This window comes from Hippoglossus hippoglossus, chromosome 3 (assembly GCF_009819705.1).
Source record: "Hippoglossus hippoglossus isolate fHipHip1 chromosome 3, fHipHip1.pri, whole genome shotgun sequence".
Lineage (NCBI taxonomy): Eukaryota > Metazoa > Chordata > Actinopteri > Pleuronectiformes > Pleuronectidae > Hippoglossus > Hippoglossus hippoglossus.
This window is the reverse complement of record NC_047153.1, coordinates 10,353,850-10,369,730: the sequence shown is the minus strand read 5'-3', so window position 1 is coordinate 10,369,730 and position 15,881 is coordinate 10,353,850. Positions and strand designations below refer to the sequence as shown.

The following is a 15,881-nucleotide window of genomic DNA, read 5'->3' as shown; positions in this document are numbered from 1 at the left end:
CCGTGCTAACGTTAACCCAGGTTCACCCCCCAAAACTACCCGAGGAGGTGGCAGGGGGAGCGGCCGGTGGTGTTAGCAGCGAGACAGCCGGCTCATTAGTGTCCGCTTCTCCGGCTAACATCATTGGGAGTGGAGTTGGACGGCGCTGGTTAGCCGCTAGCCAACAACAAACGAACACATGTTTGAAAATACATCCACGGTGCATTTGCCCCGGCTGCTCTTGCCGCATTTACCCACTTTTGCCTTCATCTCCCCGGGTTCCCTGCATTTTTAATCTCACATCAGAGTTAGCCCCGCTGGAGTGTTGTGCTAAGTTTGTGCGGCTAGGCTAGGCTAAGCTAAAACGCGCGGCCTAAAGCTGCCCCATGTGCTGCTGCTTTGTTCTGGGGGGCACTTTAACTCACACACCACTGCACTCGAGTCCGAGCAGCGAAATAAACACATTAACAAAACTTGTTTCTAAATATCACACTGCGGGGTTTCGTGTTAACTCTTGGGAGTGTTGATAAAAAGCCGTATCTCCCTCCTCCAGCGGTGGCGGAGGCGCAGCGGAGAAAAAGCTCCGGACAAGCTTTTTCAAATCTCCCTCATTCCCTCAATGGTGGAGCTGAGGGGGCTGCCATGCGCCTCACGTTACACTGTTTTCATCGCCAACATCTCGGTAATGTCTCACTATGTATATCCCCGTTCCTCTCCCGAGACACCACGAGGCGAGAGGAAACACTAACCCGCCCGCTACGGGTTCAATGGACCCACACAGAGGCTGAAAAACGGAGCAGGAACCCGACTTCCTTGCCGATAAACATGCGCTCGGCAGACACTCACCAGCCGAAATCCACCATCTTCGCTCACTTGCTCGGGCTGCCGTGTGGTCTCTCCGCGACAAACAGAGAGCGGGATAAACAGCGAACTGTGCCGAAAACTTTTCTACCGGCGGACGAAAACGACACGCGGGGTGAGATCCGAGGCGACCCGGGTTGGATCCGGAGCCAGGAGCTGCCGCTGGAGACGATTGCGGGGTTAGGAAAGTGGCGCGAAGGCGACCAGTTGGTAACCATGTGGGTGAATGAAGGGCGGCTCCCACTGAACGTAAATATCTAGCTACAACCCCCAACTCTCCACATTAGCATACATAAACTACGGTACTTCCGACCTGCCTCTGCCGGGGAAGGAGGCGCGCACACGGGGAGCTCTGCAGATTCCCACCAACTTACAGAGATAACACTTTAGATATGTATGTGAACAAGGGAGCAGTCCGTTCAGACACGTATAGTGAAATGTCCGTGTGCGTTGAGAAAAGATTCAATAATCAAACCAGAGAGTCGGGTTTTGTTTTTTATTTACAAAATGATATATTGATCACATTTGTTTTCTCGTTTAACAACAAAATAAAACGACTGATTAACCTGTTGCACCAAAACACTTTAAAATAATGTGAATTAATGCATCGACCTCTAGATCATATACATTTAATGTCGGTTTCCATACAGAGTCACAAAAGGAAGAACTATATATTTTTAATATAGTTTTCAAGAGTTTTGTAAAACTACAGTCTTGTAAAGATGCAATAGCAAAATTATTGGTTATTGAATTTGGTCTATACTAGTTAGTTAGTTAATTAGTTCTATACTTTTAATTTGCTCTGGATAAAATGAGCAAGTTTGTGCAACATATACATGTAAACGAATATAACCCCAAAAATATATGTAACTCAACCAAAAACCTAACAAAAAATAAAAAACAGTATCTCAATTTCATTCATAAATCCAGACTCTGTGGTTTGTGAGCAGTAATAATAAAGTTCTATCCAAACTATGTTTTTGTCCAATGATAATGTTAATATTCTTTTCTTAAGTCTCCAAATAAGCCTTAAATGTTCAATAAAACATTATTCAGGTAATGAAACAGAATAGTTTAACAGTGGCATCCGTTTAGACTTTATTATTTGAATGTAGCTAGTTATTTTTAAGATATAATAGCAATATGGAATCTAAGTTTTAGTTTGAAGAAACACCTCAACAAGAAATCCACATACCTGGTTAATGCTACAGTTTTACAAAAAAATCTGCCCCAGATAATTAACTGAAAACATTTGACTGAAATAAAAACAATGATAATGAATAAGGAAACAATAAGTTAAACAGTTGAAAAACGTTTTAGGTGTAATTTAAAGAATTGTATCAAAGTAAGACATTTTTAATTTTAGTCTGTAAGGGATATTTTAGTTTTTTCCTTTCAGAATAGTTCAAAAGTAAAAAAACAACACAATAGTACTAATTACATAAAACTAAATGTGTCGTTGGTGTCATATGGAAAACCACAGTAATTAAAACTTGTGCAGGATTATAAAACGTTAAAGATCATGACTGTTGTTTGAGGTTTGTGTTGCTCTCTGAAATGAACCAAAGTATCTGTAACATTTCATGCTCACAGTAAATACGCCCTGGTGTTGCTTTCTTCTTAGATTTAAAACAAGATGTCTGGATGTTGTGGAGACTTTAAGAGCAAGGGCAAGAGCCAACAAACCACAACAGAGGAGCAGTCGAGCATTGCAACAAATTTGGGGGCCTCAAGCAGGATGTAGGGCCCAGGCTCAACACACCACACGTTTTTTCTTTTTTGCTTCTAAGTAAAAATCTCATTAGATTCAATTGAAGAGTGAGGTGTAAAACATCGACCAATACAAACCTCAACACATACTTTAGAAGTTTGATTCACTTTTATGGAAAGTACAATGATGACATCGAAAGTTTTGCGTTTGATGAAAAAAGACTTAGAGTTATTAATCATCAAACGAAAAGCTACATATCATTTGTCATAATCTTGGTCGTTTTATTTTAACTTGAGATCAACAGGGCGTATAACTGAAATGGTTTACCTCACGTATCTCTCCACGATTTTCGGATAGAAATAGTACAAAGCCACAGGTGGAGAGTTTTATTTCCCTTTTGAAACAAAGATTTTATACATTAAAACACACGTTAATCTTATAAAATACAATATCAAACACCTTTTAGGAATTTGTACTTTAGACCACCTGTCATGTTTCATTAGGAGTTTTCAGCCATTCTACCAAACAGATGTTTCCTCTTCAGTTTCATTTAAATAATTGTTTGTGGTCAGAAGGGGTAGGATGATCCAATATTTTCTTTTTTTCCGTTGTTGTAATCGGAAACCTACCCAAAGGTGTTGAGAACTTCTTTCACTTCTGGTATGATCGATGATTGTAGCTTAAAGAAAAAGTTGAAATGCATCTGTCCTGTGCTGTTTTTGTTCACAACACAAATATGTGAGTACAGTTAAATAATTGATGAAAAACACTGATTAAACTTATGGAGTTTAACAACAAAGAAACAATAGATGAGCCCTTAACTATAAATTATTTCCACCTTTCCCACATTAAGCCAAGTCATTATAATGGAAGTTGAGGAAATGCGTTAAACCCCGTGGATTGTCACAGTGAGGATAATACAGTAAAGGAGCTGGCCAGCAGAGGGAACTAGCAAACTAAATACTGCACTATAATGTTAGTATGGTTTTTCAACTGTAACTAGAAACACTAACCACAACTTCCCCATCCCTGGACTTCCTGTAGTGTTAAATAGAGAACATCATCCTTGAGCAACACATTCAGAGGAAACACTTGAAGAATTCATACAAAGCAGCAAATCAATACTCTTCAATAGGTTTAGCATTTTATCTTGTTTCCTGTAGTGTTCCTTTGTGATGCACCAGGATGTTTCTGTAAAAGCTCGGTGCAAAATGTTTATTTTGTCCTCTTTTATCGGTGCAGTGTTTCAGTTGAGCTTCACTTCACACTCCTCAAACCGAGCCACAACGAGAAAAACTCCTAAAATCCAGTATATCTGTTCCTCTCCGTCTTCTTCTCTGTGGTAAGTTCTCAGTCCTGACCACCAACCCCCCACACCCGGAGACAGCGGTGGGGCTAGTTCCTCTGCATATGGAAGTGAAGTGGGGGGTGGGTGGACACAGGGAGGTTGTAGACTTCACATTGTCCCATGGGGTCAGATGAAAGCGTTTGGCTCTCCTCATCCGACCCCCACCCTCCTCCCTCCAGCTCTATGCTCTCTGCACAAATGATGGTTAAAGATTCATCAGAGCAGGTATCAGTTACAAAAGCATTTTAGGACGATACATTTCATGTGGTAGTTTGGGATACAGATGAAGGAAAAGCCATCCCACATGTAAACAAGATAAAATCATTGTTATTTCCCTGTAAAACAACAAAGAAATCACTTCCCATGTAAAATGCGGGAATTAAAAACAACATACTGGTTGCACTTGAAATATATTCAAGTCTGTACCTGGGATCCAAAACATCCCGTCCGACAAAGCGCCACATCTGCCCGCTTTTTTAAAAACTGACCTACCATGCCTGAAGCCCCTCCCACATCAGGGGCCGTGAGTCTGGGGGTCTCTGTTTTGTTCGCCCCATACAAGCCTGGCCACCATTGTCTCGGCGTGACCCCGAGGTCAACTGAACTCACCTCGCCTGACCACAGCCCATTCAGCTGTGAAGCTTCACACAGGACAAAAACATCTCACAAGAGCAAGGATCACATCAAGCAAGGGGGACGGGGACGGGACACACACACACACACTCACACACAGACAACGAACATGCTCTACGGAAGCAAATCTTTGTGTTATATTGTGTTTTCACAAGACACTACAGCAAGTACAAGTAGTTCAAGATAATGAAGAGTTTTTATTTCAGTGAATAAAATGCAGAGTGGTTTATTAGAGCATATAGTTCACTGTACAGTTAGAATATATGTTTCCACATTGAAAAAAAGTAAGAGAGTTTTTTTTGGCCAGGACACATTGAGTCTATTAAAGAAGTCAATTATAGGAAGGAGTAATGAAGTTATCTTTGGCACATTTTCTATTAACTGTCCCTCAGATATTTTAAAACACCTCTCTTGCCAGAGGGGAAATTGTATTTTGCTGCAGGACAAGAATGAGGCCGCCCAATCCTGTCATCTGCTCTTTATCAAACTTATTGTATCAGGTTACAGGCGGTAAAAGACAAGTGGCTCACTGTGAACGAGAATATAACCCTGTTCACTCAAGAGTTTCGCTGAAGATTTAGTCAAAAGGAAAGATTTCATTTATATTTTTCCTGTAAAGCACCTGTTTAATTTTAGCTGTGCAGTCTTCTTGTTTGATGCACCGAGAACATGTCCTGATGATCGTCTGTTCAGAGGCAACAGTGTCCCTGGTGGAGAGGAAGCTCATGGAAGCTGACAGGTTGAAAATGTGCCGCATGATGTGGCTGGGGGAGCATGAAACATGTTCACCCATGGATGCTGTGAACGGAGCCACAGGAGAGACTGTGAGACAATTATGCGCTGAACATTTTTTTGTTAAAATATATTTTCTTTACCGGTAGATCATTTAATAGCTTTTGTTCGTAAATCACTGCAAAGTCGACGCTGCAACTGAGCGAGGAGTTCAGGGGAAAGTGTATTTAAAGAAGAATTCTCCTCTTTCTGTCCTGTCAGGTGTAAGATTACTTTTAACTGCAGAGTGATAGTCACTTTCCCAGGAGCACCATTAGAAGAGTAATGGAGAGACATGCCCCTGTGGGCAGTATCTCATTTTATAACTTCAACCTCCAAAAATCATCCAGACGATGGTTTTAAGTTTTAGAATACATCCACATCAACCAAAGCTGAACAGTGTAATATCCGTAAATCTTTCAAACAGAGAACAGTGGCTATAACTGCAGAATAGGAACATGATGATCTTAACAACATCCATATGCAAATAGTGTTGCTGCTGTCACATACTGTTACTTGAAGTCATCGCGGACGGTGACATGTTGTCTGTGATTTTGTGCTCACAAGAATCACTGAGGGAGTGCACTGTGATTCATCACCATTTATTCTAAATCAAACTTTAATTTTTCCATTATATTCAGTTCATTTCCTGCCTGTGTTCATCACTTCTACCTTTTACCATTGCTGGTTTTGGAGAGAAGAGATGGAACACACACAGAGGACGAGAAACTGACAAGTTGTTCATTTTTGTGTTTAACAAGTAACAAAAAAAATCCTGTGATAAATAATTACATTGGAAAATACTTTTTTTGTGGCTTGGGACCTCTGGCTATACAATACAATATAATAAATAATAATAAAAGCTTATTTGAAATGATCATTTTAAAAACTGTTTTACTACAATAAAAGGCCCCAAATCATTTTAATTTTACTGAACAGCATGTTAAACAAAGTTTACACACTTCAATTATGTTAAATCTAACATAAATCTAAAGTACTCAAAAAGTGTGCGTATTTTAATGCAATGTCAATCTCTCTGCCCCATTTTATCAATATATTAAATACAAAACACGTTGAAGCTGCCACATTCAGTAGCAGGGACAAACAACAGATTTCTTAGTAAAATACAAACAAAAACAAACTGGCATTTGCTGGACACTACAGGACATAACTCACAAACTGAACACAGCGACTGAATGATATCTGATGACACCATTTATCTCTTGGATTGTCTCTTCACTAAGAAAACCAAGTGTGCAAAGCAGCTTTTTGTGCACTAGGACCCCAACAAGTCTTCAGACTGACATGTGTCATGTCTATGTTCAGTGCAACACAGCTCTCAGATAAAGTCCCAACGTTTCCTTTAAATGCTACAAACTCTACAGCTGCAGCCACAGGAACATTGTGGAACAGACTGTAGCCTGAAGTAAAATGTAGGATCATTAACCATTAGTTTATAAAGATGGACGACATGCTTGGCTCCCAAAAAGTGAAGCCAAAGTGTCTCGATCGCCACCTGGTGGCTGGTTGCAGTATAGGTCATAAATACCTCCTCGCCCCTGCTATTGACCAAATTAAGAAGTCAAAGTCCTTCAGTTTAGTTAGTTCATGTCACACTGATGTTTGTTCAAGTTCTTGTTTTTCCAGTAAGTTTGAATTGAATTAGTTGCTGTGAAAATGGGGTGAAACGTCATGATTGACAGCTGAGACTGACTCATGATTGGTCAAATGTGCGTATCGACAGGACCTCGCCACCGGGGCTGCATCCACAGATTGGTACTGACACAGACTCTGGCTCCAAATGTGCAAGATGGCAGCGTTAGTATCCGGGATGTTTTGGCTGCATTTCTGGCTGTAGTGGGAGGAGGAGGAGATGTGTTGTCCATCTTTATAAATGTGGTAAACATGTTAGATAAAGAGTAGAGCAGCAAACATTAGACTTTGTAGTAGAGGTTGGTTGGAGTCTGAGGTGTGATCTCCTGAACGATGTAGACAGGTGGACCATAGTCGCCGCTCACACGCTCATAGTGACGGCAGACCATGCTGTCAGAAGGCCGCAGAGGAAAGACGACGTCGCTGCGGTCCGAGCCGTTGTTGTCGCTGCTGATGCTGTCCCGCTTCGGCACGGCCAAGGTGTTGAGGGACACGGAGGCGGACTGCTGGCTCTCTGGGAGGCGACGGTGCCTCCACAGCAGCACCAGCAAAATGATGACGACCAGGAAGACGATCACGCAGCCGGAAAAAACCCACACGAACAGCTGTGTCTCCGAGTCACCGCCGCCACTGGGGTTTGTTTGTCCTTTATCCTGGTCTGCGTCTGTCGGGAGAAACAAGAGAAGAGGCAGGAAGAAAAAGGAGAAACTGAGATGAAAGAGTGAATCGGGACGCGTGACAAAGAGATTTAAAAACAGTTTCACTCAGTTTATGCCCGGGTACACTGCGATCAGTTTGTATTAGCATGGTACAGAAACACCTCTGTCAAAGCTGGACACTGGAGAATGTGATCTAATCTTTAGTGTCACACTAGTAAACAGCCTTTCTGTGACACTGAACGGGTCAATGGGTCAGACTGAAGGTTTGTAAAGAAGATAATTCGAAAACAATAAAGACAATGTGTCCCTGATCCTTGATGTATCAGCTGGGTCTTGTTTTCATTCCTTTCAAAATGTTTCTGTTTGATTCAGAGGACAACTTGGATTTAACAGGAAGTTTTAAAAAAAAAAAATTCTGAAGCATACCAGTAACAGAAAGCTGAAATTCAGATATATTCCACTTCAAAGCCTCAGAGTACAAATGTTTATACTTGTTTGCCTTTAAATCACTTGTATTTTAAATCAGTGACAGGACTTGTACTCATCCTGACCTGTAATGTACTAATAATTTGTTCTTATAGTTAACATAGTTAAATCATTCAAGCACCTCTGTAGTTTGGAGAATTTCAAACTACAGAGGCCCCCATTTATTTAAAGGCAAATAAACTCCAGCCTTTGTAAAAATGTTGTGGATGCATTTGTGACCTGTTTGTGAAGATTTATATTTCTAGCAATAACCAATGGGCTCAGGGCAGAGAATAGAAGTTGGAGGCGTGTCTCTCAAACTAACACCGGTTTTAGCTTTCATTCATGGAATTTGCTGACAATAACAAAAGTAGATTATGTATTGTATTTTATGTAATCACTACATTTATCATTTACAAATATGCTTATGTATACTCTTCAATGTGTAGTTAACAAGTTAAAACATTCAAAAACATTATAATGACTCCTTACAGTGGGAATTCTAGAGCAACCAGAATTAAGTTGTAATATTGTGAGAAACAAATCTTAATATTTAGGAAAAAAGACGGGATAACGAGATATTATGAAATTCTTTCTCATTAAACTGTGACTTCAGTCTCGTAAAATTACATTATTCTGGAAATTTTCTTCACCATGGCGCCAATACTCAATCAAAGTCATATGGGTCAAAATGCCAAAGACAACACTTGTAAATATTCTCCAGGTAATATCTGTTGTTTTTTTTGTACCAGTTTTGCTTTTTATGTCGCGTTCTTTCGCAGACTCGTCCTTGGCCTTGGGTTTCGGTCGTGAGGGCGGGAATCTGGTGGGCGACTCCTGGAGGACTGAGGGTGGATCTGAGGAGCCTGGAATATGAAGCAGGACAGTTGAGCAGCTGACCTGAATAAAATCACAGCACATGATTACAGGGATCACACCTCACACCTCATTTTCATTTCATTATTATCTGTGGCTTTCCCGCGTAGGTGGAGTTCTGTCATAACAAAATGATTAGTGTTTGCCGTCAGTCCGTCAAAGCTTCTTTCTCTCTGGACTGATTATTGTTGCACTGACAGTCATTCAGATAAAAACACATCACGGGAGAAAGTGGGGAAAACATTTTCTCAACGAATCAAACCACAGAAAGTCTTGTGAAAAACATGTGAAAAACATAACTCACTAACACTTTCACTATCTACACCTACACTAACTTGTGTGTGACGTATAACTCAGTGCAGCCAATTCATACATTTCCTTGGGGTTTTTTTCTAAAAGGAATGTTGGAAATCAAAAGTAAGGGGGCATTCCACCAAATTCACAGATGTGTAACTTCCTCAGTGCCAAGTCTGGATGAAAGGGAGGATTGAGTCAGAAAGGACGTCAGGCATAGTAACTCCTGACAGAAGCAGCCGAAACAGAGAAGAAGATATTGTCTTGTGTAACTCTGGAAGAGGAGTGATGTCAAGTCTCAGAAAATGACATCAAATCCTAGCTTCTTTGGTTATCTCAGGCAAAGTAGGCATGTACCCTAAAGTACATGTATAGCATGTATAGCACTTCATTTCTTTTTTTTAAAGATGTTTTTCAAGCATTTCGCCTTTTTTGAAACTTGCTACCAGGTCAACTAGCCCCTTTACTACATTTCTGATGGAAATCATGACGTCTGTTTAGTCCAGTCTAACTAACAACTTTAGCTATGACTTAATTCTCACACTACGATTACCCAGCAAGAGAAATAGAAACCATAAGATTCCTCACAAGAAAAGTAATGTGTTGCTTTGTCACATTTGTGATCTTTGTCATCAAATTTTTCCTCTAAATGTGTCATATTGTTTTATTCAAACACCAGCTCAAGGTCCAAACTGGTAAGGTTATCATATATTATTATATACATATATATTATATCATATATTTCAGAAAACAAATCCTTTTATTTTTCAAAAATCGAAAAATGACAATGAAAATCTTGTCTTTTTTCTTTTTGGCCTGCACCCCATTAATCATCTGACAACTCACAGCTTTGTCTTGTGACTGTTGGGAGGGGCCCGGCCCCTTGGTTGAGAACCACTGGACTAAACTGTGAAGTAAATACAGTAGAGTGTCTCAAACATCTCCACCAGGAGGGGCTTTACTGGTAAAATGCTGCTTTCATATTGATACATTAGCATGAATCTAATTATGTCATATGTGATCATATATCAAAGCTGATGAAACAGGAACTTTAAGTTTGATAGTTTCTGTACTTTTACTTAGTTGATGCAGGACTAAAACTTGTAATGGAGGAATTTAATGTTATTTTATCAGTACTTTATTTAGATAAAGGATGTGAGTCATTTTTTTCCACCACTGCTTTTTAAGTCTCTCAGAAGTCCCTCAGCTTTATGGAAGTTAAACTCTAAACTGCTGGAGTAACTAAAGATGGCAGGTTGAAGGAAAATATGGAGGCCTGCGTAAAACAGGCAAAAACATCGAACCACATTCATCACTACAGATTAATAAATATTTTCTGTGTGCAAATGACACTGAGCAGCTTGAAATGTATTGAAGTCGACCCACATACTCAAGCCTTTTGGTAATCTACAAATTAGATCAAATGTAATCACTTTAATCAACATCTGTACGATGCTCTTAAAGAAACTGAAGTTTAGGTTTTTCACATTAATTTATAACAGAAACACAAATTTTCATCTTCTCAAACCCATTTACCATGAATTCCGTGATTATATTTTCAGTTCCACAGGCACGAGTCAAAGATCCAAACATAAACAGACGGGTTCATTAAAATACCAAAAAGGATGGAAGCTGCAGTGAATCCCAAACGTGACTTAACCCACCGTGTGTCGACATTAACGAGAGATTACAACTAAATCGGAGTTATTCATGTTTCCTGGTGGTTTTTAAAGGTTTGTTTACTCTTGCAGTGTTTGTAAACACAGCAGAAAAACAGCTCTACATTCCCAGTTATGATCAGTGGAGAAACACAGAAAATGCTGCGATTTTTATTTTCATCTCTAACCCAAACTCTTGAATCATTTATGAGTAATTCTCCACATTTCTGAGGTCAAATAAATTCCATTTTACGGCTTGAGCAGATGCGGCTTTTCAAAGTTTTATAAACATGCACAGAATCTATTGATCTATAACACACACACACATACCTCACGTGTAGAACACTAATCAATACCATCCTCATACATAGGTATCTTCTCATAAAGGTCACTTACAAATAACACTATTATAATATTGTGGTGATAGTTTAATAAATAAAAATCCTCAATATGTTTCCATGTGAACATTATAAACTCACTCATCCTCTGCTATGGCAGTGGATATGTTAGGAATCAGATTTATGACATTTTAATGTATGTGATAAGAGCAGAACACATCGGCTATTCTGATGTTAAAGCAGAAAAAAAAGATTATTGAAAGCAACGACCAATCCGAGCGATGGCATGCAAGATTATACTGATGGCCTTAAGCTGCCAACGGTTTGAATTAGGGATTTGAGATAATTCACGACGGTAATCTCTCTTCAAGAGCATGAATAGATGATCGAGATTATCTGACCAATTCCGGAGAGAAGGTGATACAACGTCATCACATATATAATAAGCAGGAACGGACATTAGCTGTGTTGTTTTGTTAGGCGCTGTTTGTCAGATACCTGCGTCTGGGAGCCTGTCTCTGTCTTTCATTCACATATCTGCAGCTTTAGAAACCTGTGGACACACACACACACACACACACACACACACACACACACACACACACACACACACACACACACACACAAAGTACTTACTCTGGCCGACTCTCAGCACCAGCTTCATGGATTGGGTCCTACACACTCCTCCATTAGTGTTATCCAGACCTTGAAGAGCTCCTGTCGAGGTGGCTGATATACAGAGATGAGGGAAAATGTTAAATTATTGTTAGAGTTTGAATCTCATGTATTTTTCATATTATAAGAACATCCAGCAATATAGAGTTTCCTTGATTTCTGTTTGAGTTTCCAAATGTTGCATCATTTAATATGCATGAAGATGCACAAACTTTACCAAACTACATGCATGTGACTATATTTAACATACATTATTTACACATATAAAACATTAGATACAACTAGTGCTGCAACAAATAACTCATTATAGGGTTTGGCAATAAAATGATGTAAATAACCATCACAATGTAATTTTAAATTATACAAAATAACAAAAGTCACATATATAGCGTTATGTTGCTTATGCATTGTGCACAGTGTGGGCACAGTGTATATGGAATAATTGATCAACCTAGGATTTATAAAGTGTTGCTGTTTATCAAGCCTTTGTGATACTGTGCTCATAAAGAAGAGTTTCAAACCAAAAACCTTCACACGGGAGCAAAAGTCAGTCTTTAAATTTAAAAGAAATATAAGTGTGACATTTATGGTGATAATTGTGGAAATGGATTGATATGACATTTTTTATCTTGATGTAATTTTTGGCCACGTTGCCCAGCCCAAACTCATTATTTCTTAAATCTATAACACATCAGAAAACAGTTAAAAGTGCTCATCACAAGTTCCCAGAGCCTCGTGAGACATCTTCCTGTTTCAACAAAAAGAGAACATTAAAACCTTACTAAAGAATGTATTGTGTAACTCTTGAATTAAACTGTGTTAGTTTTGGCTTGGACGACCTAATGAACTACAAACTAAATGTCATTCTCTGGTTGAATGAACTAATCCATTATTTGCCTGATAATGATCATTTCAACTCTAGATGCAACTTGGATGGTGGACTTTAAATCAACTTATCCAAAACAATTTAGTAACACACTAAAAACTGCATAAACACACAGACACACACATACACCAAGAACTTTGGTTCACCCCCCTGTCACTCCCACACACACATGGGCTTGTTAGCAGCATTTAGGTCAGATAACAACATCTCAGAGGCTACAAGCCACGTTGCCATGAAAGCTCCCATCAAATCTGCCTGATGCTGTAAAAGCCTTGTGTGATTTGGGGCATGTAAGCCCTTGAAATCACACTGGCCTGCCAGAGCGAAGTGTGCTGTCAGAGTGTGGCGCGCTGGATGAGGCTACATTGTCAGACTTGCTCTCCATATCATGCATCACTTGCCACTAAGATGCTGGTTTAACCGACAGCGGTCCAATAACGAGGCCACATTTTTTGATTCTCACGCAAACTGACAAATCGAGAGGGAGCCAATGACGATGGCTTCCTCTCGTTGCAGGAAGAAAAAGAGAGAACAAGAAACAGTTGCTGTAGCAGGGACTCGAACGCCGCTCCACCTGTGGCAAACCGGCGACTCGTTTTAGGATGTTGCCCGTGTTGATTTGCACTTTGAGACGCACACAGGTGGCAGGTCTCACTCTACCATCTAACTTACAGGTGATATAATAGTCCCTCCCCCTGAGGAACTCCAACCCCCACAGGTTGGGGCTGAACTCCTGGAACTTGAACGTGAACTTGACGTCCCGGTGAGGCTTGTCACAGTTCAGCAGGGGCGTGTCCGTCTTGTCGATGGTGCAGCTCTCGATCTGACTCCGGGAGACCAGGTACACCCTGTAGAACTCCTCTTTCCCCTCCGGGGAAGCGTCTGCCCGGGGACACACAATGTCCATCTTGTCCCCTATCTGAGGATACAGGACCAGACCCTGACCTGCAGTAAATCTGAGGCAGAAACAGAAAATAAATGTAACTGAAAATGAGCTGTGAAACAATAGAGAGGGAAACATTGATTTTTAATTATTTGCTTCAGTTACTAAAGTGGCAAAGATTTAAGTTGTGAAATGAATGAATGCTGAAATTAGCCAATGAATAAAGAAATAAAAAAACAACCCAAGATGTGTTTTCATCTGAGAAACAACTCAAGTGTTCAGTTTAGTATATAAATATGACTCGAGTGCTGGTTTGAGTCATTTTTCAAACCAAAAACCCCCAGTTTGAGCTTTTCCCTTGGAATAATTTGCTGCTTTCCTTTGTCTAATGTGATAAAAAATTAGCATCTTTGCAAATCCAGAAAACTGAAAACATCAGCTTGGATGAGTTTGTGACTTGTTCACAAGTTTCTATCAAATAATTGATCAGGAAAATTAAAATGCAATCACTTGACATAATGCACAACAGAGTAAAGCGGTTTTTGTTTAATCCCTCATCAACATTGTCTAGATTACCCGACTAGTCATTCTACATGGGTTGCTTGTCTTAACTTCCAGTGGATCCCTGAGGTCACAGAGCAGCAGCAGGAAGTTGGATCCATGCACCTACTTTGCATTGGAGCTGCTCCAGTGGATGGACTCCAGAGTGGCGGCGCGGCAGCAGCAGAAGACGCTCAGCAGCATCACGGCACCGCAGCTCCATGCGCTGCTCCCCATCACAGGCAGGATCGAACCACACGCTTTCGCTCCGTATCATAAACCACAGAGGACGCGCACGACAATCTGCCGCAGCCCGTGCATGTCTCCTCCAGGTGCGCGCCGACCACTCATCCCCGCGCCAGATCCCAGCGAGTCGCGAGTCCTGCACGCGGATGAAATGTTCCACATTGTGCGTAATTGGCTAGAAAATCATCGGTGTATTGAGGACAGAGATTGTGCGGAGTGTTCAGTCATCAGCTGACTGACCGGTCCGCCCATATCCACACTGTGCGTATCAGAGCGCGTCGGGATGCTGCGTTTTTTATTTCCCTCCTCTCCTGTAACTTTATTCATATGAACTGAGACAAAAATCGAATTTAGGAGAAACAAATTCCTTTATTTCATTGGTGGAAATTGTAGGGCTTGCTTCAATGTGCCACCAAAATATCTTTAAACCCTTTTCTTTAAAAACAAACGAACCATCCACCCCCCCATCCTTATCCCAAATGTTCTTGGGTTTAATATCCTATATATTATCCACCTCATAGGAACGAATGAACTTCCACATCCATTCATTTATTTCTATTGTTTTACAGTTGAATTAATTCTTCTTTCTCCATCTGAAGGTCTAAACATTGACTTAGAATGTAAAGGGCAAATTTGAGGCAAATTTATGACTGTAAGTTCTATAAGTGAAATTGACTTTATATTGTGCCAACATGTATTTCTATTGTCTTATTTTGAATCACAGTTGCCTTTAACGATTTTTTGTGAGATAAGATCAAATAAGATAAGAAGGTAATTTTAATGCCGATGGAAATTATTGTGCCAGCTTGCTCCAAGATACAGTATCAACAAAACATAATGGAATAGAACATAGTGGATAAATCAGCACTTTATAGGACCACACTTCGCCTGCATGACTTGTGGATACTGTTTATGAAAACAGCTTACATCTGCATTTAAACACACACACACACACATACACACTGCAATCTTGTGCAATTTATTAAGACTGTGCATTGACTTCCCTTTGTTGAGGACAGTCTAACCAAAACATTATCCCTAACCTTAACCATGACCAATTCATGCCTAACCCTAACCACAAGTCATAACCTTAACCAGGAGCCCAGAAGTCACGTTTTGCCTCATAGGACCAGGTCGACTGGTCCTTACAAGGTTAGTGTTTACTCTAGAAAGGGTCCTCAAGAGGCAAAGAAAACCAGCACATGCACACACCAATGGAATTTTAGGCCAGTTTTATCAGGTCAGAAATCAGTTCAGTGAAGCAACCACATGGGGACGTTCATGAGAAGAGCTTTATCCCCTGTTGTTGGGGAACATTGATGATTAATAGACTATTACTCACCGATCTCCACCGGGCAATCGCCTTAAATAAACACACATATTTTTTATAGACCTAAATGAGAAC

The 15,881-nt window shown here is 40.3% G+C and overlaps 1 protein-coding gene across 1 annotated transcript; it reads right to left on the bottom strand.

The window, feature by feature from the left end:
- Window positions 1-6,905: 6,905 nt before the first annotated feature.
- On the bottom strand, window positions 6,906-14,662 carry LOC117759176 (ephrin-B2a-like). Its single transcript, XM_034581132.1, has 5 exons — window positions 14,361-14,662; window positions 13,480-13,763; window positions 11,883-11,975; window positions 8,830-8,946; window positions 6,906-7,620 (listed from the first exon to the last, which is right to left on the bottom strand). The coding sequence occupies exons 1-5, from the start codon at window positions 14,465-14,467 to the stop codon at window positions 7,238-7,240; spliced, it is 984 nt and encodes a 327-aa protein (XP_034437023.1). The 5' UTR covers window positions 14,468-14,662; the 3' UTR covers window positions 6,906-7,237.
- Window positions 14,663-15,881: the final 1,219 nt, after the last annotated feature.